Source organism: Brachypodium distachyon, chromosome 3 (genome assembly GCF_000005505.3).
Source record: "Brachypodium distachyon strain Bd21 chromosome 3, Brachypodium_distachyon_v3.0, whole genome shotgun sequence".
NCBI lineage: Eukaryota > Viridiplantae > Streptophyta > Magnoliopsida > Poales > Poaceae > Brachypodium > Brachypodium distachyon.
This window is the reverse complement of record NC_016133.3, coordinates 19,656,125-19,678,030: the sequence shown is the minus strand read 5'-3', so window position 1 is coordinate 19,678,030 and position 21,906 is coordinate 19,656,125. Positions and strand designations below refer to the sequence as shown.

Sequence of the window (21,906 nt, the reverse complement as noted above, 5' to 3'; positions counted from 1 at the left end):
GGCGCGGGGGCATGGGTTGGTTGTGAGACGGCGACGGCCAGGGTTGTGCGAGCCGCGTGGCGGCAGCAGACCGGGGCACGGCGGTGCTATGCGGGGTAGCGGCGGGAGGAACGGTGGCGTTACACCACAAGAGCGCGGTGGGAGACGAGGTGAAGGTGTCGGCGGGATTGGCCGCCAACGAGGGGAAGCAGCGGAAGGAAGAGGCCGACAAGATCAGGATGTGTAGGAGGAAGATGGGCATGGGAGGAAAATGACATGGTAAAGAATATGGGCTTCCCTCCAGGCCCCTGGGAATAGGGGCTTGGGGGTTGTGATCCAGAGCCCTCCCTAATTTAGGCACCCAAGTAGGAGCCATGCTGAAGACAGTTTTTTTTCTCTAAACCCTAAAAACTGAATACTAGTTTGGTACTAGTGTTTTTGTGATGTTTTTAGAGTATTATCCACTCCAAATTGAAAACATTAAAAATCTCAAATGGTTGTCTAGCGGGAAGGAATTGGAGAGGATTATTCCTAGGGTTCCTCCACAAAACACTCCACTTTTGTACCAAATAAAAACACTTCTCATGTTTTTTGAAAAAGCAAGTGTTTTGGGTTTTTAAGAGTTTTGAGTGAACACCAAAACTCCTCAAATACAAAAACACTACTTACTAAAAAATACACTAATACCAACCAAGCCTTAACTGCAAGTAGGGACTGACCCTAATAAATAGGCGCTAAAAAATTGCAGTCGTTTCCAGCAAGAGACCCTATTTTACAGCCCCTATTTTTTTTCATTCAAACAATTTCGTCCAAATTCACCTCAAATGATCTGAAATTCACCACAAATATCCAAGTTCATCACAAAGCGTCCAATTTCATCATTTTGTTATCCAATTTCAACACAGATCACTCCAATTCACCATTTATATATCCAATTTCAGAAAAGGAAAACAAAAAACACCAAACACACAGAAGGAGATCCGCCTCTGTGGAGGAGGCCGACGTCCACATGACGGAAGAAAAACAAAAGAGAGGTCAACTTCTCAGAGTAAGCCTTCAAGGGTACAAATTCATTAAGTACAACTTTTGCACAAAAAAATGCCACCGCAGTTAGCGTCATTATATTCACATCAATATATCCTTTCCAGATCGTCCTGACGCATGGAATCAGTCCAGATGCAAGATCCATACAACACATGTTTACTTTTCCATGGAAATGTAGGGCAAAAAATCAAGTGCATTGGACCGAGCCAGAAACCACAATTCATCTCATATTGGCCAGAAAGGTAGCAGAAGTTCAAAATACAGACAAAATGAACTTGTCTAGCACGGCAAACAAGGACAAAGTTTAAGTTTCGACACCATAGTCAGTAGACCATAATTGCCCACCGACAATCATAGACAAGATAACAGTTAACAACTAGTCTTAAACAAATCACCCCATCTTATCCCCTGGCTCCATATATCGAATCATCCTTTTGCAACTTCAGTCTTCTACTCAGGTTACATATATCAGATCATCCTTTTGCAACTTGAATCTTCTACTCAGCCACCTGATTACCAAAAGCAAACAGAACCATAATTAGATCACTATATATCACAGTAGCATTATAGAGAAGGGAAGACATTTATTTCACATGAAAATGCATTGAAACTCGGAAGTACAGAAAAAGGTGCACACAGATCAAACAAAGTGTGCATGGGCATGCTCATCTGGGATCATCACTTGCATTTGCAGAAACAAAAAATGCAGATCTACTGAACAGTTATAACAAGAGAAAAAATACGTTGACACCACACGAAAATAATGTTTAAATTTTCAAAAAATATATAAAAATATATAGTATGCTGGAAGGGTCAAATTTCTATGAGCATGTAAAATATCAAGTTCGAACCTAAAATTATTTGGAAGCAATTCAGCGATCAATATTAACAAACAGTAAACGCTTTATTCATTGGCATGTTTCTAAAACATCACCCTCCTAACATACTTGATTTTTGTAGGATTTTTCAAAACTTATAAACATGGCTTCCATGGTCTTTACCATATTGTGGTTTCCACTGGATATTTTTTCTTAAAAGAAATAGCTCTATCCATGGTTTTCTTGTCATTGAGTTGAGTCGAGTCAGGTTCAAGGAGTTGAGTCAGACATGTCGCCCGCTATGTCTGGGCGTTGGGCATAATAAAATAAAAATGATATATAATATGGTGGAAATATGAAATTATACCTCAAATGAGAGGAAATATAAAATTACACCTCATATGACAGCAAATTAGGGGGTTTAGCAACATAAATAACAACTATCATTATCATAAGTTCAACGCAAATTCGGAGATATAGCACTTGGGACAGCAAATTAACCAAGTCTGAAGTCTCAATTCCCAAAAGCTAGTTTCAAAAAGCCAAAGGCCACTCAAGCAAACAGGCAAGGCCTCATATGATCAACTATTGTTTGATTACCAGCAATGCAACACAGCGGCAAGGAATATAAGAAGAGGGGATAGCAGAACAGAACAGCAACAAATCCAGCAGAGGAGCAGAGGGGCAGCTCGAGAGGTAGGAACAGAGGAGCGGCCCGAGAGGCAGTAGCAGAGGGGCGGGCCAGATGGAGTAGCAGAGGGGTGGCGGAGCGAGGGGAGTAGCAGAGTGGTGGCGCGCGAGAGAAGGGGAGGGAGGCGCAGCCGCGCAGGAGAAGCAGAGAAAGAAGGCTTACCTCTCTCTCCAACGATTCCCTCTCTCCTGCCGATTCTCTTCTGGAGAGGCAGATTCTCTCCCTCTCTCGCCTGATTTCCTTTTCCCCTCACAGGTGCACGCCAATTCCCCCCGAATTCCCCGCCAATTCATCTGGGCAAGCAACACGACAAGGCCAATCGACGCCCAGGCAGGCGGGGCTTCGCTTTTTCCCCTCGGCGCCCGCCTAACTCGAAAATCCTGGGCGTTCCTCAGAGTCGTCCTCTTCCACGCGCCTCGACGCCTTAGCATCGTTTAGGTGACGACTCAATAACCATGGATGGCTCTACCTATTAGTTCTAGTTCAATAAGAGGCCAATGCCAAATTTCTCTGTTGTACATGGTAGTTGACCAAAGATCCATAACATCAGCTATAATATTGAGTTAATACTGATCCTTAATCTAACAAGGTACACATAAACCAAAACTACAACTACAAATTAGGTACTCAAATGTTATTTTGGATTCATCAATCAACCATCTGTTGGCATAAAAGCTTACACGTTGTTCTTTATAGGACACTGAATGCAGAAGTTACAAAAATATCTTGAGATATTTAAGTTTCCTGAATTAATCAACCATTGTCTTATAGGAAGTTTTATTCAAAAATAATTTGCTGCGTCAAGATGATATTATTTCACTTGACTAGCAGTTGTGTTGATCCCCCACCCCCCAAAAAAAATCAACTGTTGTCTTACAAGGCATAACTTTATAAGTTGGTTGAAAACTGAGACATATTTTAAAATGCTAAGCCATTAATATGATTATGAACTAAACTAACAATCAAAATTACCAGGATTTTGATCCTAAACAGTATTTTGACAGTTCCAAAACAGTATGTATCAAACAGTAAGCACTATTTTGATCAATACCGCAGAAGAAAATCACCCCAAAACTCACGAGTGAATCCTTTGTGAACTAGACCTGAGTACAAAAAAACAAGATACTAGAACCGCACTGCGTATTTTAAATAAGTGTTGAAGCCATATTTCAATAGGTGCATAAGTAATTATATGCATCAGCCATCTCATGATCCTTATCTAGGTTGCGACTGATTCGCTGCCCCCACACTCCCTGCACCAAAGTACACTTCAATATTCGTCCAACCAAACTTCAGGGCCAGTTCTTTTTAGCTTCCTGAACCGGCTTCTCCGAGAAGCTGCCCTCCCCCAGCTTCCTGGAGAAGCCGCCGCCTAAATTTGACTACGCTACCAAACTAGATTGGCCTAAACTAGTTTGAATGCCTAGCTAAATCTGAGATGTGGCTTCTGCAGGAAGCTAGGTGAGGGCAGCTTCTAGGAGAAGCCGGTTCTAGAAGCCGAAAAGAACGCAGCCTCAATATGATCTGCATATGCCTATTATTTCTATACTTTTTAACTTGGGACTATTTTCGATTGGACATATATGAAGCTACACTAAGTAGGATATTATATAGGTAGAAATTTTAAAATTGACATTCAAATTATGTAACAAACAACAACTCATGTCATAATGAGATGTAATAATTCTTCAATATATCACGACAAAACATGATAATCCAAGCGTAAGAAGAATGGTATACCACATAAATTGCTTGACAACCAGAGAGGTTTAGCCCAACAACATGTTCGCCACCTCCTTCTTTGTGTCAGCTCGGCGAATCTCCGTCTTCACCTCAGCTACTCTTTGCTTCTTGATCTTGGATTCCAGAGTGCAAGCCTTCTCATCGTCAATGAGCTCAAATGCTCTCTTCAGTGTCTCCCCACAAGGATGCTGGGCCTTGATACTCTCCACATAAGTGCTAAGATTGGGATACAAGTTCTGCAGCTCATCAAATCCTTTGCGGATGCGTTTCACATTAGCAGCTGTGTCCATTTCCTCTGTGGCCTCCTTTGGCCCGAGGCTGTCTACATCTCCACCCATTTTCTTGTCAGATTTCTCCCTTTTGCTCCTAACCAAAGTACCACCGATTTGGGGGTCAGTAGTTTCATTATCTTCCAATTCCTCTATGTGCTTTCCCTGCTTCTTACTCTTTGACGATCTGCCCTTGGTATCTCCTTCTATCTTCTCTTTGGTGGTCTGTGTCTTCTTGCCCTTGGCACCATCATTTTGAGATATGGAGGCTGAGGCAACCTCCTTTGCATTTGCTCCCCAGGCCACCTCTGAGAGCTTGAACTTCCGGAGGTCATCATCTTTGACTGGCAGGGTGCCTGTGCTCACTGCCTTCTCATACCGCTGCCTGAGATTTCGCACTTTCTCATACATTTCCACCTTGCTGCAGTTCTTTCGGTCAAGAGTATCACCAACAGCAGCAATAAGGTCAAGAGCACCCGGCTGCGTGCCATTAGTCTTGACGTACCCAATAAAGGCCTCCAGAATCTTGATCTCATCCGCCAATGTCCAGCGCTTTAACTTCTCAGACTTGCTGGACGGTGAGGGGTCCGGCACTGCCTTCTTCGTGTTCTCTGCCCCAGCCTTAGCCTTCTTGGCCTTGGGGGGTGGAGCCGGCTCAGGCACTGCCTTCTCCACCTCGGCCTTGGCTTTCTTGGACTTACCAGACGGAGTGGACTCAGTGGCCTGCCTCTTCCTCGCAGACGGGGCCTTGGGCTTCATTTCCTTCTTCTTCCCGAGGGGCTCCGGTTTGTCCGACGGTTCGCCCTGCTCCTCGTCGGCGTCGGATTCGAGCTTGGAGGCCGCAGCCGGCGGCTTGCTGGGGGAGGTAACAACCTGGCGCAGCTGGAAGGCTTCGGCGTCAATTTCCGAGTCGGAAGACTCATCATCGCTTCCCTCGGCGGTGGCATCCGCGGCCGTGGCGGTGGGAGGGGATTTAGGGATTTCATGGGGTTTTTGGGTTGCGCGGGTAGGGGTGGGTTCCACCTCCTCCTCCTCGCCGGAGCTGGTCTCCTCGGAGGAAGACTCCTCCTGCGGAGGCGGCGGCGGCGGCGGCGGCGACGGCGCGCGGCGCTTGCGAGCCATTCTAGACTAGGGTTTGGGTTTGGGTTTGGGTTTGGGAGAGAACGGCAGGAAGGAAAAGGGTTCGGTCGGTTTGGGCATTTATCGGGGACCCCCCTGACCCTTCGATAGTCTTCCCCGTTTTCCATTTTCCATGTGAATCCAATTTCCCTTTTCCCATTTCCCCGTGGGATACGTTGCTGTGACGTGCATCCAGAATTTGAAGAGGACGCCGGGCCCAGGCATCAGCTGCTCATCCCAGCTGGACTGGATCGGCCGCATTTCTAACCGTTAAATATTTAAAAACCCTAATTGCTCGAAAGTGCTTATGCACTCTTTTGGGGGAACAAGTGCACTGTGTTCCGCGCTATCCGTTTCAGCTTGGCCTGTCCGGCGTAGGATCAAGTTAAGACAGCTTCCCCCTGTCGGCGGGTGGACCCCATACGCCAGTGAGACTAAACCTTTTCTCCTTTCAAAGCATTGGGAAACGCGCCGGTCTGTTCCTCTTCACCGTCCCCATTTCCCCCCTCGCCAACTCGACCTCGCCGTCTGCTCTTTCTCTCTCTCTCCCGCGATTCCGGCAAGCTTTGGCGTTGGCTAGGCGCAGCGGAACAGCAGCGCCGGGAGGGTCGGACCACGCGTCGGCGCCGAGTTCCCCCGAAGGCGGGCGGAGGCGAGGGATTCGCCGAGGCGCGAGATTTTCCACCGGCGAGGGCGATGGGGTGTGCGGGGGCTCCTGCATGTCGTCGGGCGAGGAGCTGAGAGCTCCCGGAGGACGACCTCGTTGCTGAAACCCGGCGCTGGTGTCCCCAACATCCCCGGCGAGCGCATCAAGTACGAAGGGGACGCATCGACCACGGCGAGCGCATCGAGCACGAGGGGGACGCATCGACCACGGCGAGCGCACCATATACGGTTAGTTTTTCCCCTGTCGTGCCGTCTACCCGCGATCCTATGTGTGCTGCCCAAATCAACACCCAATCCCGAGCACGCGTGCGGGGGCAAGCAGGGTTGTCTTCATCGCCCTTTCTATGCACGGATGCACAAATCCCCCCCTCCCCCCCCTCAGAACCGAGCATGGTCAGTGCTAGATATGGTTGTTCCTAATTTTCCTAGGGTTGTGCTGTTTTTCGGCAGCAGGATATCCACATGTTTTTTGTACATGTTCGTGCATCCTCCTCGGCGTGTTGTAGTTCCTATGCCATGTCCGGGTGCAGATTACCCCGAGATTACCTGAGATTTGGTGCAGATTAGGGTGTTTTTAGGGCGGTTTTGGGATGTTCATCATGTCCTATTTTTTTCGAATCCTGAATCTCACTTGCATAAGGCAATGTCCAATCCTATTAATTTAGCCGCACTAGAATATGTTGTTTCTTCAGATTTTGTGTTTGCGTGAGAGCATCCTAAGTTGCCTCTGTAATGGGATTGTTTAGTTTTTGAATTACTGCCCATTACTGTCATTAGGCTAAAATTGCATACCTAAGGCAACTTTCAATTCAGAAGCGCAATAGAATATTCTGCTTCTTCAGATTACCTATGTTTTGCGCGAGAGCACCCTAAGTTGCTTCTATCATGGGATTAGGTTTTGCATTACTGCCCCTCAATGCCATTAGGCTAAAATTGCATTAGGCAACTTCCAATTCAGAAGCTTCTTCAGATTTTTTGTTGCGCGAGAGCATCTTAAGTTGCTTCTGTCATGCTTTTGTTTAGATTTGCATTTTGGACGCATTATTGCCCATTAGGCAAATTTTTTAGGGGTTGCTTCTACTGATTAAGCACAATAATGAGATGCTTCTGTTTTTGTTTTAGGAATTGCGTTTACCGGCATACTTTCACAACAAGTTTGCCTGCACTGTAAAAAATTTCAGGATGAATTGCTTCTATTAGACTTGCTTGTACTGCTTAGGGCTTCTATTTTTTAGGAGATACATAGGATATATAATACCCTATGTTGCTTCTACTGTTCCAGGTGTCGTTAGGAGTTGCTTTTTCTAGATTACACCTATGGAGTACACCTATTGTTCCTACTAATTTTTGGGCAAATTTTGTGTCACATTAGTTGCTCTTAGTTGTTTCCCATATAAACTAGCCACATCAATCCAAGATAGTTAAGCATCCCTTTTTTTTGCAGGTAGCTATAATGAACATAATCGAGAAAGGAATCGAAGAAGCTGAAACTGGGGGTTTAATCCATCGCCGCAGGAGACACAATGCAACAGATGATTCAATTGCAGGACCTGTAGGCGGGTTTTCTACGCTACCCCTTCAGGTACAGTAGTGCTTTTTGGCTAATGAGGTTTCTGTTGTTTTTTTTTGTTTTTTGTTCTTTTTCCTTTTCCAGTAATTATTAACTTGCTTTTTTTAACACGCAGCCTGAGGCTCCCACAGAGGCAAATGTTTCTGAGGCTCCTAACAAGGCTGTAGCTGTCAAAGAGGTCGTAGATGTGCAAGTTTCTAAACACATACGCCCCAGAAGGATAGAAAAAGAGGTAATAACATCACATAGCTTGCTTAAAATAGGCAACATTTTTATTTAATTTGTTTAAAACTGCTAATTACATGATGATTACATTCTAATCTCGCCTCTCTGGTAATTACTTAGGTTGGGAGGAACAGGGCATCTCCTGCTAGGCTATACAAGCTTTGATCACCAGGAGGCATTTTGGCGGGTTACTATTTCTTCCTTCCCATACAATGCCAGCAGAGTTCAGCAAGTTTGTGATGAGTTGCTACAACCTGCAGTTGTCAGAATTAGTAGTTCCTGAGAGGGGTGTCATCAGAATAACAGCTGCCATCGTGTACAAAATGTTTAAGTTGCGAAACAAAGGCAGAAGAGTCAACTATGTGATAAACCAGGAAGACACAGATTTTATCTTGCAAGAGTATGGATTTGAAAAAGGATCATCACCAGACATCACGGCATGGTGCAATATGATTGGCAAAATGGAACAAGCAGATGAGAAATTTCTCAGGGCCTGGTTAATACCCGCAATGTCCCGCTTTCTTTGCCCAACCACAAGCCTCAAAGTAAGTCCACGGTGCTACCCGTCCTTCATAAATCTGGATGCTATCGATGACTTAAATTTCTGTTAGTTCGTAGTTGATCAACTACAAGAATCTTTCAAGAAGTTGGGTGACGAAAAGAACTCAGTCCGGTGTTGTGTGTATCACCTTTTTGTAAGTTTGATCAACACACTTTTCCCTTTTTTTGCTTGTTTGATTAATTTCTTAGTCTATTTTCCTTTTTTATCTATTCTATTATTCTGTGTTGCATTTTTTCTTCTCACGGCGTAACTGAACTTGAACTCATTTTTCGCAGATCTACTATCTCGACTCGCTGATCACTGATGAGCCTTTGAGCAACTGCCCTATGCGTATCCGGACATGGACAAAACAAGCCATAAACAGAGTGGTTCAACAAGATATGAAAGAACCCGGAGTATACGGGAAACTGCATGTAAGTTTGTCTAAAGTTGCATTCAAGCTCCTTTCGCAGCCCGGATATATGCAATTCTGTTATCCTGAAAGTTAATTTCGTATCTGTATCTTCTTCTTTTTTTCACCGTGCCGACAGATCAAACCCACATCAGAGACTCCAACAAACGCGGAGCTGCCAACTGAGTACAGCTTGTTCGTAGGTTCGCAACAGGCCGAAGATTTTGTTTCTTCAAAGTTGCCAGCAACCTACAACAAAACGGTAAGTGCCCTGCAACAATCAACCCAGCAAGCTTCTTTTTGATATCTTTTTTGCATTTGTTTTACATGGCAACTTTCTCATAATATTATCTGAACCCCTTTTCCTTTTCTATTTCAAATCCACAGAAGAAAGAAAATTAGCAACTATGGTGGGAGAATTGTGCTCAGAAATTTCAGAGAATATTGGCAAATTTGTTGAGAGCATAGGCAAACTTGAAGACGAAGAAAGTGAAACTCACCACAAAAAAACAGTTGGGAGGAGGAAAAGGGTGGGAGATGCTCGAGCCGATATTGCTAGAAATGTCAACAAGCAACGGAACTGCGATGAAGGAGGCCAGGTGAAGAAACACCGAGCACGCGACAGGCACCACAGCTCGGATAGTTAGGAGGGGGGGTGAAGAAGACGACGCCGATGAAGATGAGGAGGAGGATGAGAAAGATGATACGGATTACAAGGGAGGCAATGACGACACAGGGTTTGAGGGGGGAGATGATGATGATGGTCAACAGAAAGCAAAGGCCAAGAAGGAACCAACATCTCCAGCCACTTGGCTACGGAACTCAAACAAGACAAAAGATAACTGTGTTGCCCGGTCTCCTAGGGCAACTACAATAGATAAGCAGAAAGATCTGACTCCAACAAAAACTAAGGCAAATACTGTTGAGATGCAAGGACTCAAACCTGCTTGAAGGGAAGTAGAAGGGACAGCAGATAATGTAAATAATGCATCACCTGCTCTCAAGGTCAAAGGCAAAGCAACATATTCAGGTGGAGGAACACAAGCTGCTAAGCTTGTGAGGAAATACAAAAAGATTGTATTCCGGAGAAATCTCGGATTACCTTTAATGTCATCTACTGAGGGTGTGACAGCAGTAGCTTCAGTAGCAGCAGAAAAACCAATATCACCTAAAGTTGCAACTGCTCTTAGTCCCTTGTACCAAGTCCAAGCTGCAGATTTTGCAATGAAAGAACAGAAATTTTTGCAATCATCAGTTAGAATGCAACCTACTAATGATGTTGTTTAAGGTGTAAGGAAGCCAGACTTGCAAGCACCTACCGCAACATCAGAACTATTTGAATGCAAGGAATCATTTCAAGCTGGAGCTCTAGTAGGGGAGGGGAACAAAAAACCAACATTGCCACAAAGAAGGGCTCACGTTGCAGGGCAGCAAAGTGTTCGTCTAAGAAGGTCAGATATTGCCCTGAGCCATCACCATATAAAACATGGGCCAGAGCTGAAGACGTTTTCGCTCATGAGTACAAAACAAAGTTGCCTAATGGACAAGGGAAGTCAACTGACAATGCTTGTAAATGGAAAGATTTGGCTCCAAAGTTGATTGCCCCAACTACATTTGTTAGATCATTTGCACAGGGGACACCATCCAGGACAGATCCGCAAGTGTTCTATCCAAGGGATGGAAATATGCATAACAGCAATCCAACATACAATGGAGTAAGTACAGACACGTGCCCTCCAAATGCTCTTTGACAACCAGCTTTTGCCCACAGCAAGGTAGATGATAATATGCCTTCAAAGCAACTAAAGGATCACACACTGAGCAACAAGCCATTGGTTAGAAGCAGATCATGGACCTGCACTACTGGCATGGATTTCCCCTGTCCATCCTTCGACCTGGGGCTAGACTCGCAACCCGATTGGCAAGGCAAGTCAGATGGACAAGCAACTGTTAGGACATCCGCAATCAAGGTAGAGAACTTTGACGATCTGGCCGACTGGGACCTTGAGTTGCTAAACGAAGGTTGTGCTCACGCAGACAAGATTTCCCACAAGTTGTTACAAGCTGAAGGCATAAAGAAGCAAGAAGAAGCAAAAAAAGAGCCAGATCACATTGACTTGTCCACACCTCCTGAAATCTTAGCCCAACACCTAGAGATTAAAGATGTCGAAACTATTGATCTGAGTACACCACCTCAACCAAAAGCAAGCAACAGTGAAAATTGCAAAATCAATAGTTCTGGATCAACAGCTCCCCACGCCCCAGAGAGGAGATTTATCAAGGCTCCAGCGTGCAAAAGGTATCCTTATGTTGACTACAACACAAAGAACTCCTTCTCCTGCTCAAATGAAGTCAAAGAAACCTATGCAACAGTACTTGCTGTTGGTTGGAGAAGTTCAAGTGTTCTGAAAGAAGATAAAAGGTTTCCTTTGACAAAATTACCCCACTTTATATTTTGAACAAGCAACTTTTCTTCTCTTTTTGACCTGTGTATCTGCAATGTCCAAATGCAGTTCAGAGATTATTAATTACAATGGCTATTACATTACTGCGAAAGAATTAGCGATGTCAATGTCACCACAAGCCTGGTTGAAGAACATTGTCGTCGAGATTGGCATCGAGTACATCAGGCTAAAAATACCAAGCAATGTCAAGAAGGTGGTGATGCCACTAAGAATCGCCGTAAGCAATCTTTCTTGCTTTTCTTTTCAGCCTTTTCAGATAGAGCAAACCATGCAACTAAAAATATTTTCTCACTCTTTTACTCTGTTTTGTCCAATACAAAAATGCAGACGTGGTTGCAGCGTTCTGACTTGACCAGTTCTGGTTTAAAGAAAAGATTCGACAGGGACAAAATGCACCTTGACCGGCTGGACATGGTAAGGAATTGCATTATATCTTCCCCATTTTTCATGTCTTTTTCGTCAAAGCTCATGAGATTTGTTTTCTAGTAGTTGCTGGGAGCGGACCAAAAACTTACTGACCAACTTACCTTTGTTTGTAGTTTGTCTAATTGTCAAAACCATTTTCTTACCGAAACTTGCATGTATTCTAACTTTTTTTATTTTTTTATTTTTGTTGTTGTAAAGGTAATGTTCCCAGTGCTTGAACCACTAGATCCAAAATGCAAGGATGATACGTCGGGCCACTACTGGTTACTCAATCTGAATATAAGGGACAAGAGATATGAAGTTTTAGACTCAATGAGAACATTAGGAAACAACGCGCTGGACAAATGTGCAGCGGCAATAGTTGCATCAATATCACGCCTGTGGATTACTCATTACCCAAACTCAAAAGCAAAAGTTGATGCCTTCGAACTTAAGGATATTGGAGGCCCAAAACAAGAAAATACGTAAGCTACTTTGCTTATACCCTTTGCTTCTGTCAGCAACTAGAACTACCAGAGTTACTTTTTGCACTCTCCTTTTCTTGCTTTTTGCTCTCTGATGTGGGGTTTTGACCTTTTTTGAAGGCATGACTGTAGAATATTCATGCTTATGAATACACAATTATGGGATGGAATGTTACCCCCAGATTATGGGCAATCCAATGTGCCAAACATCAGGAAGTTGCTCACCTATTTGTGGCTGAGCACTGACATCAATAGCACGCCATGGAGAAGCACTCTGAAGCTGAATTAGGTACACATTACTTTTCCTTTACCCTTTTGAAGCAATTTTTTACCATTTTTTGGCATCACATGTTTTGGGTTTGGTTTTCTTCTACAATAAAGCACAAAGAAGGCACAAAGAACTACTATTCCAGCATCTCATTTCGTAAAGACAAAACATAGGTCTCAAATAGGTCCAGCCAACATTACAGCTGTATAAGCAATTAACAACAAAGTTGACAAAAATTTGATAGCAATTAAGGACAAGTCGCAGCATCAATCAACAGCACATTAAGTCAAACATCACACCAATTTAGAAGGACAAGTCGCTTGGTTATGCTCATATGAACCACACAAGGCACATTTGTTCTTCCGTTTGGGCCTTAGCTCAAGTGCATTCTCATATCTTCTTTTCCTCGTCCTTCCTTTTGTCACTGACCTCTCTGGGTTCCGAACCGTTGGAGCAACTTCCGGCTGCAGCGGCACAGAAGCTGACGCCCGAGGTGATGGGGCTGTTGCAGCTGCTTTCTTAGTGTGTTTCCTTGTCTTGTTTAAATGCGAAAGTTCAGTCCACATTGTGCGCATGTGCTTGTCCACAATTTGCTTACCTGCATCTGATCCACAAGCTTTTCTAGCAACTTTTTGCAACTCAACAGACATATTGGCCAAACGGATCTCCTTCTCTGATTCTTTGGACATAACATCAGGCTGGTCTTGCTCGGGGGCAACTTCTTCTCTTATTGCTTGCTGTGTCCAACGCGTCAAGATGTAATGTTGGGGTATCTCATCAATCGAACAATGAGTAAATATTTTTAGAATGTGACAGCAAAGCAGCCCATCCTTTTGAAATTTGCAACACTCACACGAGTAGGAAGCTTCATCAACCCTAGGTGTGACTTTGTATGTTCTTGTCCCATAGTTGCAACAGTACTTTCTGTTTGGGATAAGTTCATAAATGTCATTTTGCAGGGGCCTTACATTGTATCTTCCAATCATCTCAAACTCTGACCGAAACTGTTGTATATGTCTATAGTATAAATTTCCAATGCTTGCTTTTCTATTGGATAGGACGACCAAGTATCAACATGCAGATGGTCTGTCCTGTAGTCGTTGCCACCTTCTTTCACCAAGATTTTCAACTGTATCTTCTCATATTGGTGCACAAAATTGAGGCTAGAGTTGTGTGGGTTCACATAGCGTTTCAATACAGCATTAAAGCCTTCACTGCGTTGGGTTGATTGGAGAAATGGGAAGAAGCAATTCCTGAAGTAACACGGGACCCATGTTGCCCTAATGTTGTACAACCAAGCAATGTACTTGTTGCCAGCCACTTGATGTGTTTCCATCATTTCTGCCCAACCCTGCTCACACTCTTCAGGTGTCATACTGTAATCAACAACCTCATTGAATTGAGCAACAAGTTCTGGCCTTCTACCTAGGAATGAACCAAGCTTTTCTTGTGCTTTTTTCATGATATGCCAACGGCAGCTGCGATGGACGGTGTTTGGGAAAACTTTAGCTATTGAAGCCTGCATCGCCTAATCTTGGTCCGTAATAATATTATCGGGAGCTTTGCCATGCATAGCATCTAAATAGGTCTCAAACGACCAGTCAAAACTAGTTGCCTTTTCATCTCTCAAAAAACCACAGCCTAACATGAGTGACTGCCCATGTATGTTGATACCTATGAAAGGTGCAAACGGCATGTTGTATTGATTGGTCAAATAAGTAGTATCAAATGATATGCAATCGGAATAAGCATCTCCATATGCTTTGCAAGCTGCACCATCTATCCAGAATAAGTTTTGAACCCTTTGTTCATCATCCAAAAGAACATTGAAGTAAAAGTCCGGATCATCAAGTCGCTTCTGTGTAAAATAGGAAATTGTCTCGGCCATATCACCACCACGGGTTTGTGCATGCATCCTAGACTGGTAGTTGCTTATTGCCTTTGTTGTATATGGAACCAGAAGGCCAGATCCATAAAATGATGACATTAGTGGCATCATTCGTCCTGAAAAAAGAATGAACATCATGCATAAGAGAAGGCAGATTACATGGAAAATTATTTAGCATCACAGATGCACTGTTTTTTCCTTTTTTTTTTTACAAACTAGCTAATGTTAACCAACAAATCAGAGAGAAAGCAACTAGCACACACCTGTTTCTAAGTTAGAATTGTGCAGAATTCTCAAGAAATTCTCTTCTTCTTTGGGAATACCCTGGTGTGATCTTAGATATTTAGTAAAGGATGGCTTGGTAATCAAAGGGTGGTTGTGTTCTGCAATAAAATATATCACTTGCCACTTGCTGTCCACCAACTTTACAATCATCCGTGCTTTGCAATTTGTGCCCTTAATTGTCTCTCTCCTTCTTTTCTTTGGAGCTTTTTTCCCTATAGGCAAATCCTCCTCTCGATCAGTTTCCTCTTCACTGCCTACTTCAGAATGAGAGCTAACATCAGGAGCAACTTTAGCTTTCTTAGTCGGTTCACCATCAGCTTTAGGCTTCCTGAACTTATTGCAAACAAAAAGTTGCTTCTCCACTTCATTTGTGTACAACGATCTCCTAGAAGTGCTTGATCTTATCGAGAAACCCACCCTTAGTGCATAAGCGTTGTAGTGATCTTTTGCGCATAGCAGTGTATCAAATCTCATCCCCAAATATGGCTCATGTGGCTGTGACAGAACTCCGTCTTCTGGAAATTGCTCATCATTGATGTCATCATCATAATCCGAGATACTTATTGTCTGCGGATTTAAGTCAGTGGAGTCAAGTTGCCCGGCCTGGTCCTCACGCCCAACAATGTGCAGGCTCCCATTATGTGAGGAGCCATCATTGACTTCATTGTGCACCTCTTCTCTTACTTCATTGCCTGGAGCAGGCTGAGTGCAGTAAGATGGGAACCCAGTCGTTGCAACTCCTTCATCAACTAGATCAGTAGGCAACTCATTAAGATCCAGCAAATCCATCTGCAATTAATAACAACCAACAAAGCAAATTAAGCAAAATCCAGTCAATCAATTATGTCTTGCACTTACATTTGAAGAAGCATATTCCACTTTTTTTTAATGTCTCCTGATTTGTATTGTTTTTGTGTATTTTTAATCGCAGGTGTCAAGTAATGCCCAAGATAGATGCATAAGCTTTTGTACATATTGCAAAAGGAGTAAAATGAAAGGCAACTGAAAATGTGATGTGAACTATGCCAAGTTGTACAGGAGGAGGAGGGGGGGGGGGGGGGAGTGTTGTGAAGTCTGAATAGTAGACTAGTCTAAATGGTGGAAACTGGGGAGACTAAATTGGGTGGGAGTAGAAGCTTTTTTGTGAAGTGGATTCAGTTGTTTGCTTTTGCTTTGGGGGGGGGGGGGGGGTACTACTGTAATTGGTAATTGTCCATACTTTTGTCCTACTTTTTTGCTGCTTTGACACTATGATGAAACTTGTACAGTTTGCTGCTACTTTGCACTTGCATAGTGCTATCACACTTGAAATACTTGTGCCTCCTGGTTTATATAGGTGAGGTAGTTGCTGTTTTTTCCCTGTTTTTTTAACATGTCTAGGTTGTTTTTCTCTGTTGTCAACTGGAGATCTAGCATTTTTATGTGTTTTCTAGAACCTAAGAGTTGCTTGAGCATTGTGTGTTTTGCTTTTGCTTCTACTTTTCCAGAAGAGATGCATGTTTATGCAATTTTTTCATTCCTGGGGAACTACATGCGTTTTGCTTTTGCTTCTCCATAGCTTGCTATCAAAAGATAGGCAAAAGAAACAGAAACAACTATCCTATTTTCTTTGCCTATGGTTTTTGTTTCTGCACTCGTCAAGTTTTACAGAGTTGCTTTGATTTTGGAACCTCCTATTCTGTAAGTTGCAATTCTTAACTAGGCATGCTCCAACTCTTACCCGGAACCAGATCTCCTCCTAGCAATTCTGGTGCAGGATCATGGATGCATGCAACATGTTTATGGTTTTTTTTGCCAGATTAGGGGGTTTTGTGCTTTCTTTTGGAACTGTTAGGGGGGGGGGGCACGCATGAATTGCACTAAGGGGGGAATAAGTACCTTTTTCTTCAATTTAGGCAGCAACTTCATAGCGCAGGTCTCATGGAGATCTTCCTTTCCATTGTTGCTTTGTTGCTTTTTCTGAGGCAAGGTTGTGATGGGGAAGAAGGGAAGAAAGGTGGGAGACGAACCAGATCGGGGGGATGGGGTGGTCACTTTTTGGACTTGTTTTTGTTTCCTTTTTTTTTGCTTTTCCTAACTTGCGCGTGGAGTTGTTCGGGGTCGGTCTGACGCGCACCAGGAATCGGGATCGGGGGGGTCCACGCGCGCGGGATCGGGGGATCATGTTTTCAATTTTAGGAAAGGCGGAAAGCGGATTACCAGATCCTACCATATTTGGGTGTGCACCCCCGGATACCTAATAGTGCACGGGCACCCGTGAGTCCTGTCCTTTAAAAACTCAAATTTCATCCATTTGACCGCCCCAACATCATACTGTCCCATGCAATGCTTTGGAACGTTGTTCTGTCAAAAAACAAAGCCCCGTGATCCATTCTGCGAGATCGAGATAGGCAATCAGAGGGGGGGTGAATGATTGCGCGGAAGCAAATTAAAACTTTTCCCGAAAGTTCAAACCCTAAATCACCTTTCTGTCCGTGATAGTAAAACAGCCGTAACTTTTGATTGGATGAACCAAAAAATACGTATGAGTATGGAAAAGAAAGGTATTAAAATTATCTAACCAACGCAACAAGAATCAGCTCAATCGGACTTACCAATCAAAAGATATGATCAAAATAGTAACAGCTGATAGAAAGTTACGAGGATTAATCTAAAACCAATTTCGAGGAATAACAAGAAAGATGAATTAATTGCAATCTTCTCTTGATCTCGTGATAAATCTGCAGCAAAGTATTATGAACTTGTGATAAACCTGCACCAAAGTATTAGAAAGATCTAGCACGAAGATTTCACGAAGATCCGAGAAGAACAGACATGACACCGCCAACAAATCTCTTTATTGCAACGATGTCGATCGATTACAAAAGATGCAACCATGCATCTAAGAACTCTCCAAGAATTAATCTAGATCCAAAGCTTTGAGTTCCCTCACGTCCTTGCTAAAACCCTAGCTAGGATGCCCTCTATTTATAAGGGAAAATTCGCAACCCTAAACCGAATCCGAATCCAACACGGACTCCTCTGTCCCGGTCAGTATTTTGCCCGTGGGGCCCGCATACGACCTCGGATTGAGATGACTCCAAAAGCAAAGTTGTTCGTCTCGACGACGCGCACAACTTTCATGTGGATCACTTTTCCATCCGACGCCATCTTGATGACGGTACTGTTTAATCTTTAAACAGCTCTCATCCAGCCACGGCTGGACCTACATATCTTCACCTCGATGTCACTTCATGCCATCAACTCTTCTTGTGATGTCTTCAAAACTCGACCATCACGTATCGAATATCTCCAATACCGTACATCTCCGGTATAAACAACATACGACAAACCGGTGCCCTTCCGGATCATCGTAGCCTTCACTTCCATTTTTCCTTCGCACAAACGTCCTGCATGACCTTGATCCTCGACCTCAGCTTCTCCCAAGCTTCGTCCCTCGATCCCGTCATCGACCACGTTCCTCTAGCTCCGGCAACACCTGAAAGCAAACACACAAATAACCAGTACGAGCACAAGTCCACGAGTTGACTCAGGGTAAGTTTCACACAACTCACGCCATGTTTTCACATAAAAAACTAATGGATCAACACACCACTAGCAAAGCACTAAGTCCAAACAAGATACATGTCATCACTTAAATATCCATATTATCCAAAGTATCCACATCAATGTTTCATCTAAAACACTTGTCAATGTTACACATCACATATGATTTCACACATTCATATCAAACGGCTCATTTGAGGTTTCTAATATATTTGAATTTAGAAAGATAATACTTCGATGGATGCAGAAACACAAACAAGAGGATACTTTGGTGGCAAACCGGAGATTGCTGTCAATTGTTGGTCCTCTACATGCAGAAACTGAGACAATGTTTTATGCAGTTCAAGAAGCGGTCGGAATGGGTTGTCACAGGATCATCTTGGAGACTGATAATGTTGTTTTAACTCAAGTGATGACCAATGACGATTCAAGGTCAGGTATATTGTTTAGAGAAGTGAAAGTTGTAGCCCAGGACTCTTTCCAATATTTTGTAAAGTAGATAGAAGTATGTCCAAGAGTCTCTATAGTGTTTTAGCGGATTGCCTCGCCTCCAATAAGATGCTACGTATGTACATCATGCATGTTAGTGGCCTGGACATTTTACTCGGTACTCGGCGAGCGGATCGACTCGTTAGGTGCTCAGCTCATTTAGAACTCGGCTTGGTAGGCTAACGAAAAGGGTAGAGCACATCTTGAAACTCGTAACTCTAAAGAGCCTGACGTATGCTCGTTTGCTCGTTAATTTGTCTCATGTACCTCGTTGTCGATCGAACCAAAAGAATTTGGCTTTGTGGATTGGCTAGTGGCTGCTGGCATAGCTGCATGTCTTGTGGAACCTTTTATTTATTGCTTTTGTATGAGGACACAGCCGGAGGATTTAATATTTGTGATGTAATGGTTATTAGATTTATTAGTGCCGTTCGAAACTCCAGTCTTTCACTAATGCATGTTTTATTATACTGTTATGGTTTATTATATAATGTTGTTGTATTGCTTTGCTTGTCATTATTTCTGCTTACACGCTGTCCTTTTTTTCACTGTTAACGAGCTTAACGAGCACCCGTGCTATGATGATCGTTAAGGTTAACGAGCCTAACGAATTGAGCTCTTAACGAGCCGAGCATGCTCGTTAGCCAGGCCTAAACCGAAGGGCAGTCTCCTATTCTGAAAAAAAAAAAGTGCATCATGCATGGTTATTACATTTACAAAGTCAAATATCATGACAAAAAGATATGCATTGATCTACGACAGCACAATCAGCTAGCTGGCACAGCTCAGCCGTTTTGGTTCACATGTGCAGCTAAACTGGCATGCACGCGGGCGTAGCTAAATGCAAGATGCTAGGGGCTTCCTACCAACGGCAAAATCTGCATTTAAAGGAACTCTAGTCAGGGTAGAAAATTCTCTAGGAACAGGCCGGTCGTCCTCTCCCCCGAGGCCCCTCTTAGATGCTGACAACTCTGCTCACGGCACCGATCTTAACGCGTCTCTGAATCCCAAGTATTTGATACGTATCTGTCTAGGCCCGTACACATCACGTATACGCGCCTCTAAACAGTTTCCGTCGAGGCCTAAAATCCAGGCACACGATCGGCTAATTGGAACCAACTCTGCGTCCTCGTGTTGAGACGAGAGAGCCATGGCGTAGTCGGGCGAATCTCCACATGCAATGACCTCCGCGGACCAGTACGCGGCCGCTGTCGCCGTAGCGCCTACGTCCACCGGCGTGAAGATCCCGGACGCCCAGCACACAGCCAATGCCGACGGCAGCAACGTACTGCATACCGGTGATCAGATGATGGCGGTCGCACAACTGGTTCCTTCTTTTTCACTCGACTCGTCCGGCGATCAAGTTGCCGCTAGCACTCTGCCTGTGGCTGGTGGCAAAACGATGCAAGCGTCAGCTGGCTCTACTTCCATGATGGGGAATTATGGATCGATCTTGATTGGTACCACGTTAACAGGTTCAGCTAGAACATCATCCCCCACTAAGGTACATATCCATGTGTTAGTTTGTGCAAACAAAATCATGGTTTGTTAGTATAATTCAGTTAATATATATTTGAAAGCAGGTGTATGATACCAATTGTGAATCATTAATTGTTCCTAAAGTTGGGATGGCATTCAAGTCAGAAGAGGAAGCATACGAGTTTTACAATAATTATGCCGGTAAGATTGGTTTTAGCATTAGAAAGAGCCACTCAAAGTTGAGACCAGATAAAACCGTATTTAAGAAACATATAGTTTGTAGTAGTGAAGGGAAACGAGAGGCTCATTCAAAACATGAAACTGTGAAACAAAATGCTATAACAAGGTCCGGTTGTGATGCCCGTATTCAGTTTAGCATTGCTCGGGATGGCGTTTGGAGGGTGCAGAAGGTTGTATTGGAACACAATCATTATCTCGCAAGTCCGGATAAAAGACACATGTTGCGGTCACAACGCCGTTTGATAGAGTCAGATAAAGTTGTGATAGGTCATATGAGGGAAGCGGGATTAAAGCCCGCAGATGTATACAAATTTTTCAAGCAGTGGTATGGAGGACCTCAGCATGTACCTTTTCTGCGGGTGGATAGCAATAACCATATTGGCTGCGAGCGCAAAAAGTATTTGGAAGTCAATGACGCTCAAACATTGTTGGAGTTCTTAAAAAACAAGCAATTAAAAGATCCTTCTTTTTTTTATGCCATACAATTAGATGAGAAGGATTGCCGGATAGCTAATTTCTTTTGGGCAGATGGTCAAGCTATCATGGATTATGCTTGTTTTGGTGATGCTTTGTCATTTGACACCACTTTTCAGACAAACAAGTTTGAAATGCCTTTTGCACCACTCCTTGGGACAAACCATCATAAGCAAACCATTCTTTTCGGAGCTGCACTATTATGTGATGAAACCACTGACTCGTTTATATGGCTCTTCAACACATTTTTAACAGCAATGTCTGGGAAACGACCTGTTACAATTTTCACAGATCAATGTGTAGCTATGGCCAAAGCAATTAGCATTGTTTTCCCAAGCACAAAACACTTTCTCTGCATTTGGCACATTTATCAAAATGCCGCTAAGCATCTTAGCCATGTAATTTCAAGCCATCCTCGGTTTCTTGATGATTTTAAGAAAGTTGTATACCTAGAAAATTCAGTGCCATACTTTGAGCAGAAGTGGCAAGAGTTGTTGATTGAATATGACCTTGTGGAGAACTCATGGATACAAACGCTATTTGGTTTGCGTGAGAAGTGGGCTGTTGTGTACCGCAATGATTGATTTCATGCCGACATGACCTCAACTCAAAGGAGTGAAGGTATGAACAATGTGTTCAAGAAACAATTTTGCAAGAAGCTCTGCCTTTTAGAGCTCTTAGTACAGTATGAGAAGTGTGCTACTAGTCTTCGTGAAAATGAACTAGATGCAGATTTTAAGTCACGAAAGACTAAACCTGTTACTTATATAAGGAATTTACCTATGTTGAAGACTGCAGCCGAGTC

At 43.5% G+C, this 21,906-nt stretch overlaps 1 protein-coding gene and 1 pseudogene across 1 annotated transcript; both read right to left on the bottom strand.

The window, feature by feature from the left end:
- Window positions 1–1,198: 1,198 nt before the first annotated feature.
- On the bottom strand, window positions 1,199–5,728 carry LOC100828604 (hepatoma-derived growth factor-related protein 2). Its single transcript, XM_003571588.4, has 2 exons — window positions 4,273–5,728; window positions 1,199–1,532 (listed from the first exon to the last, which is right to left on the bottom strand). Exon 1 carries the CDS (start codon window positions 5,664–5,666, stop codon window positions 4,302–4,304), a length of 1,365 nt encoding a protein of 454 aa, XP_003571636.1. The 5' UTR covers window positions 5,667–5,728; the 3' UTR covers window positions 1,199–1,532; window positions 4,273–4,301.
- A 7,265-nt stretch (window positions 5,729–12,993) lies between these two features.
- LOC112271652 lies at window positions 12,994–20,202 on the bottom strand (annotated as a pseudogene).
- Window positions 20,203–21,906: the final 1,704 nt, after the last annotated feature.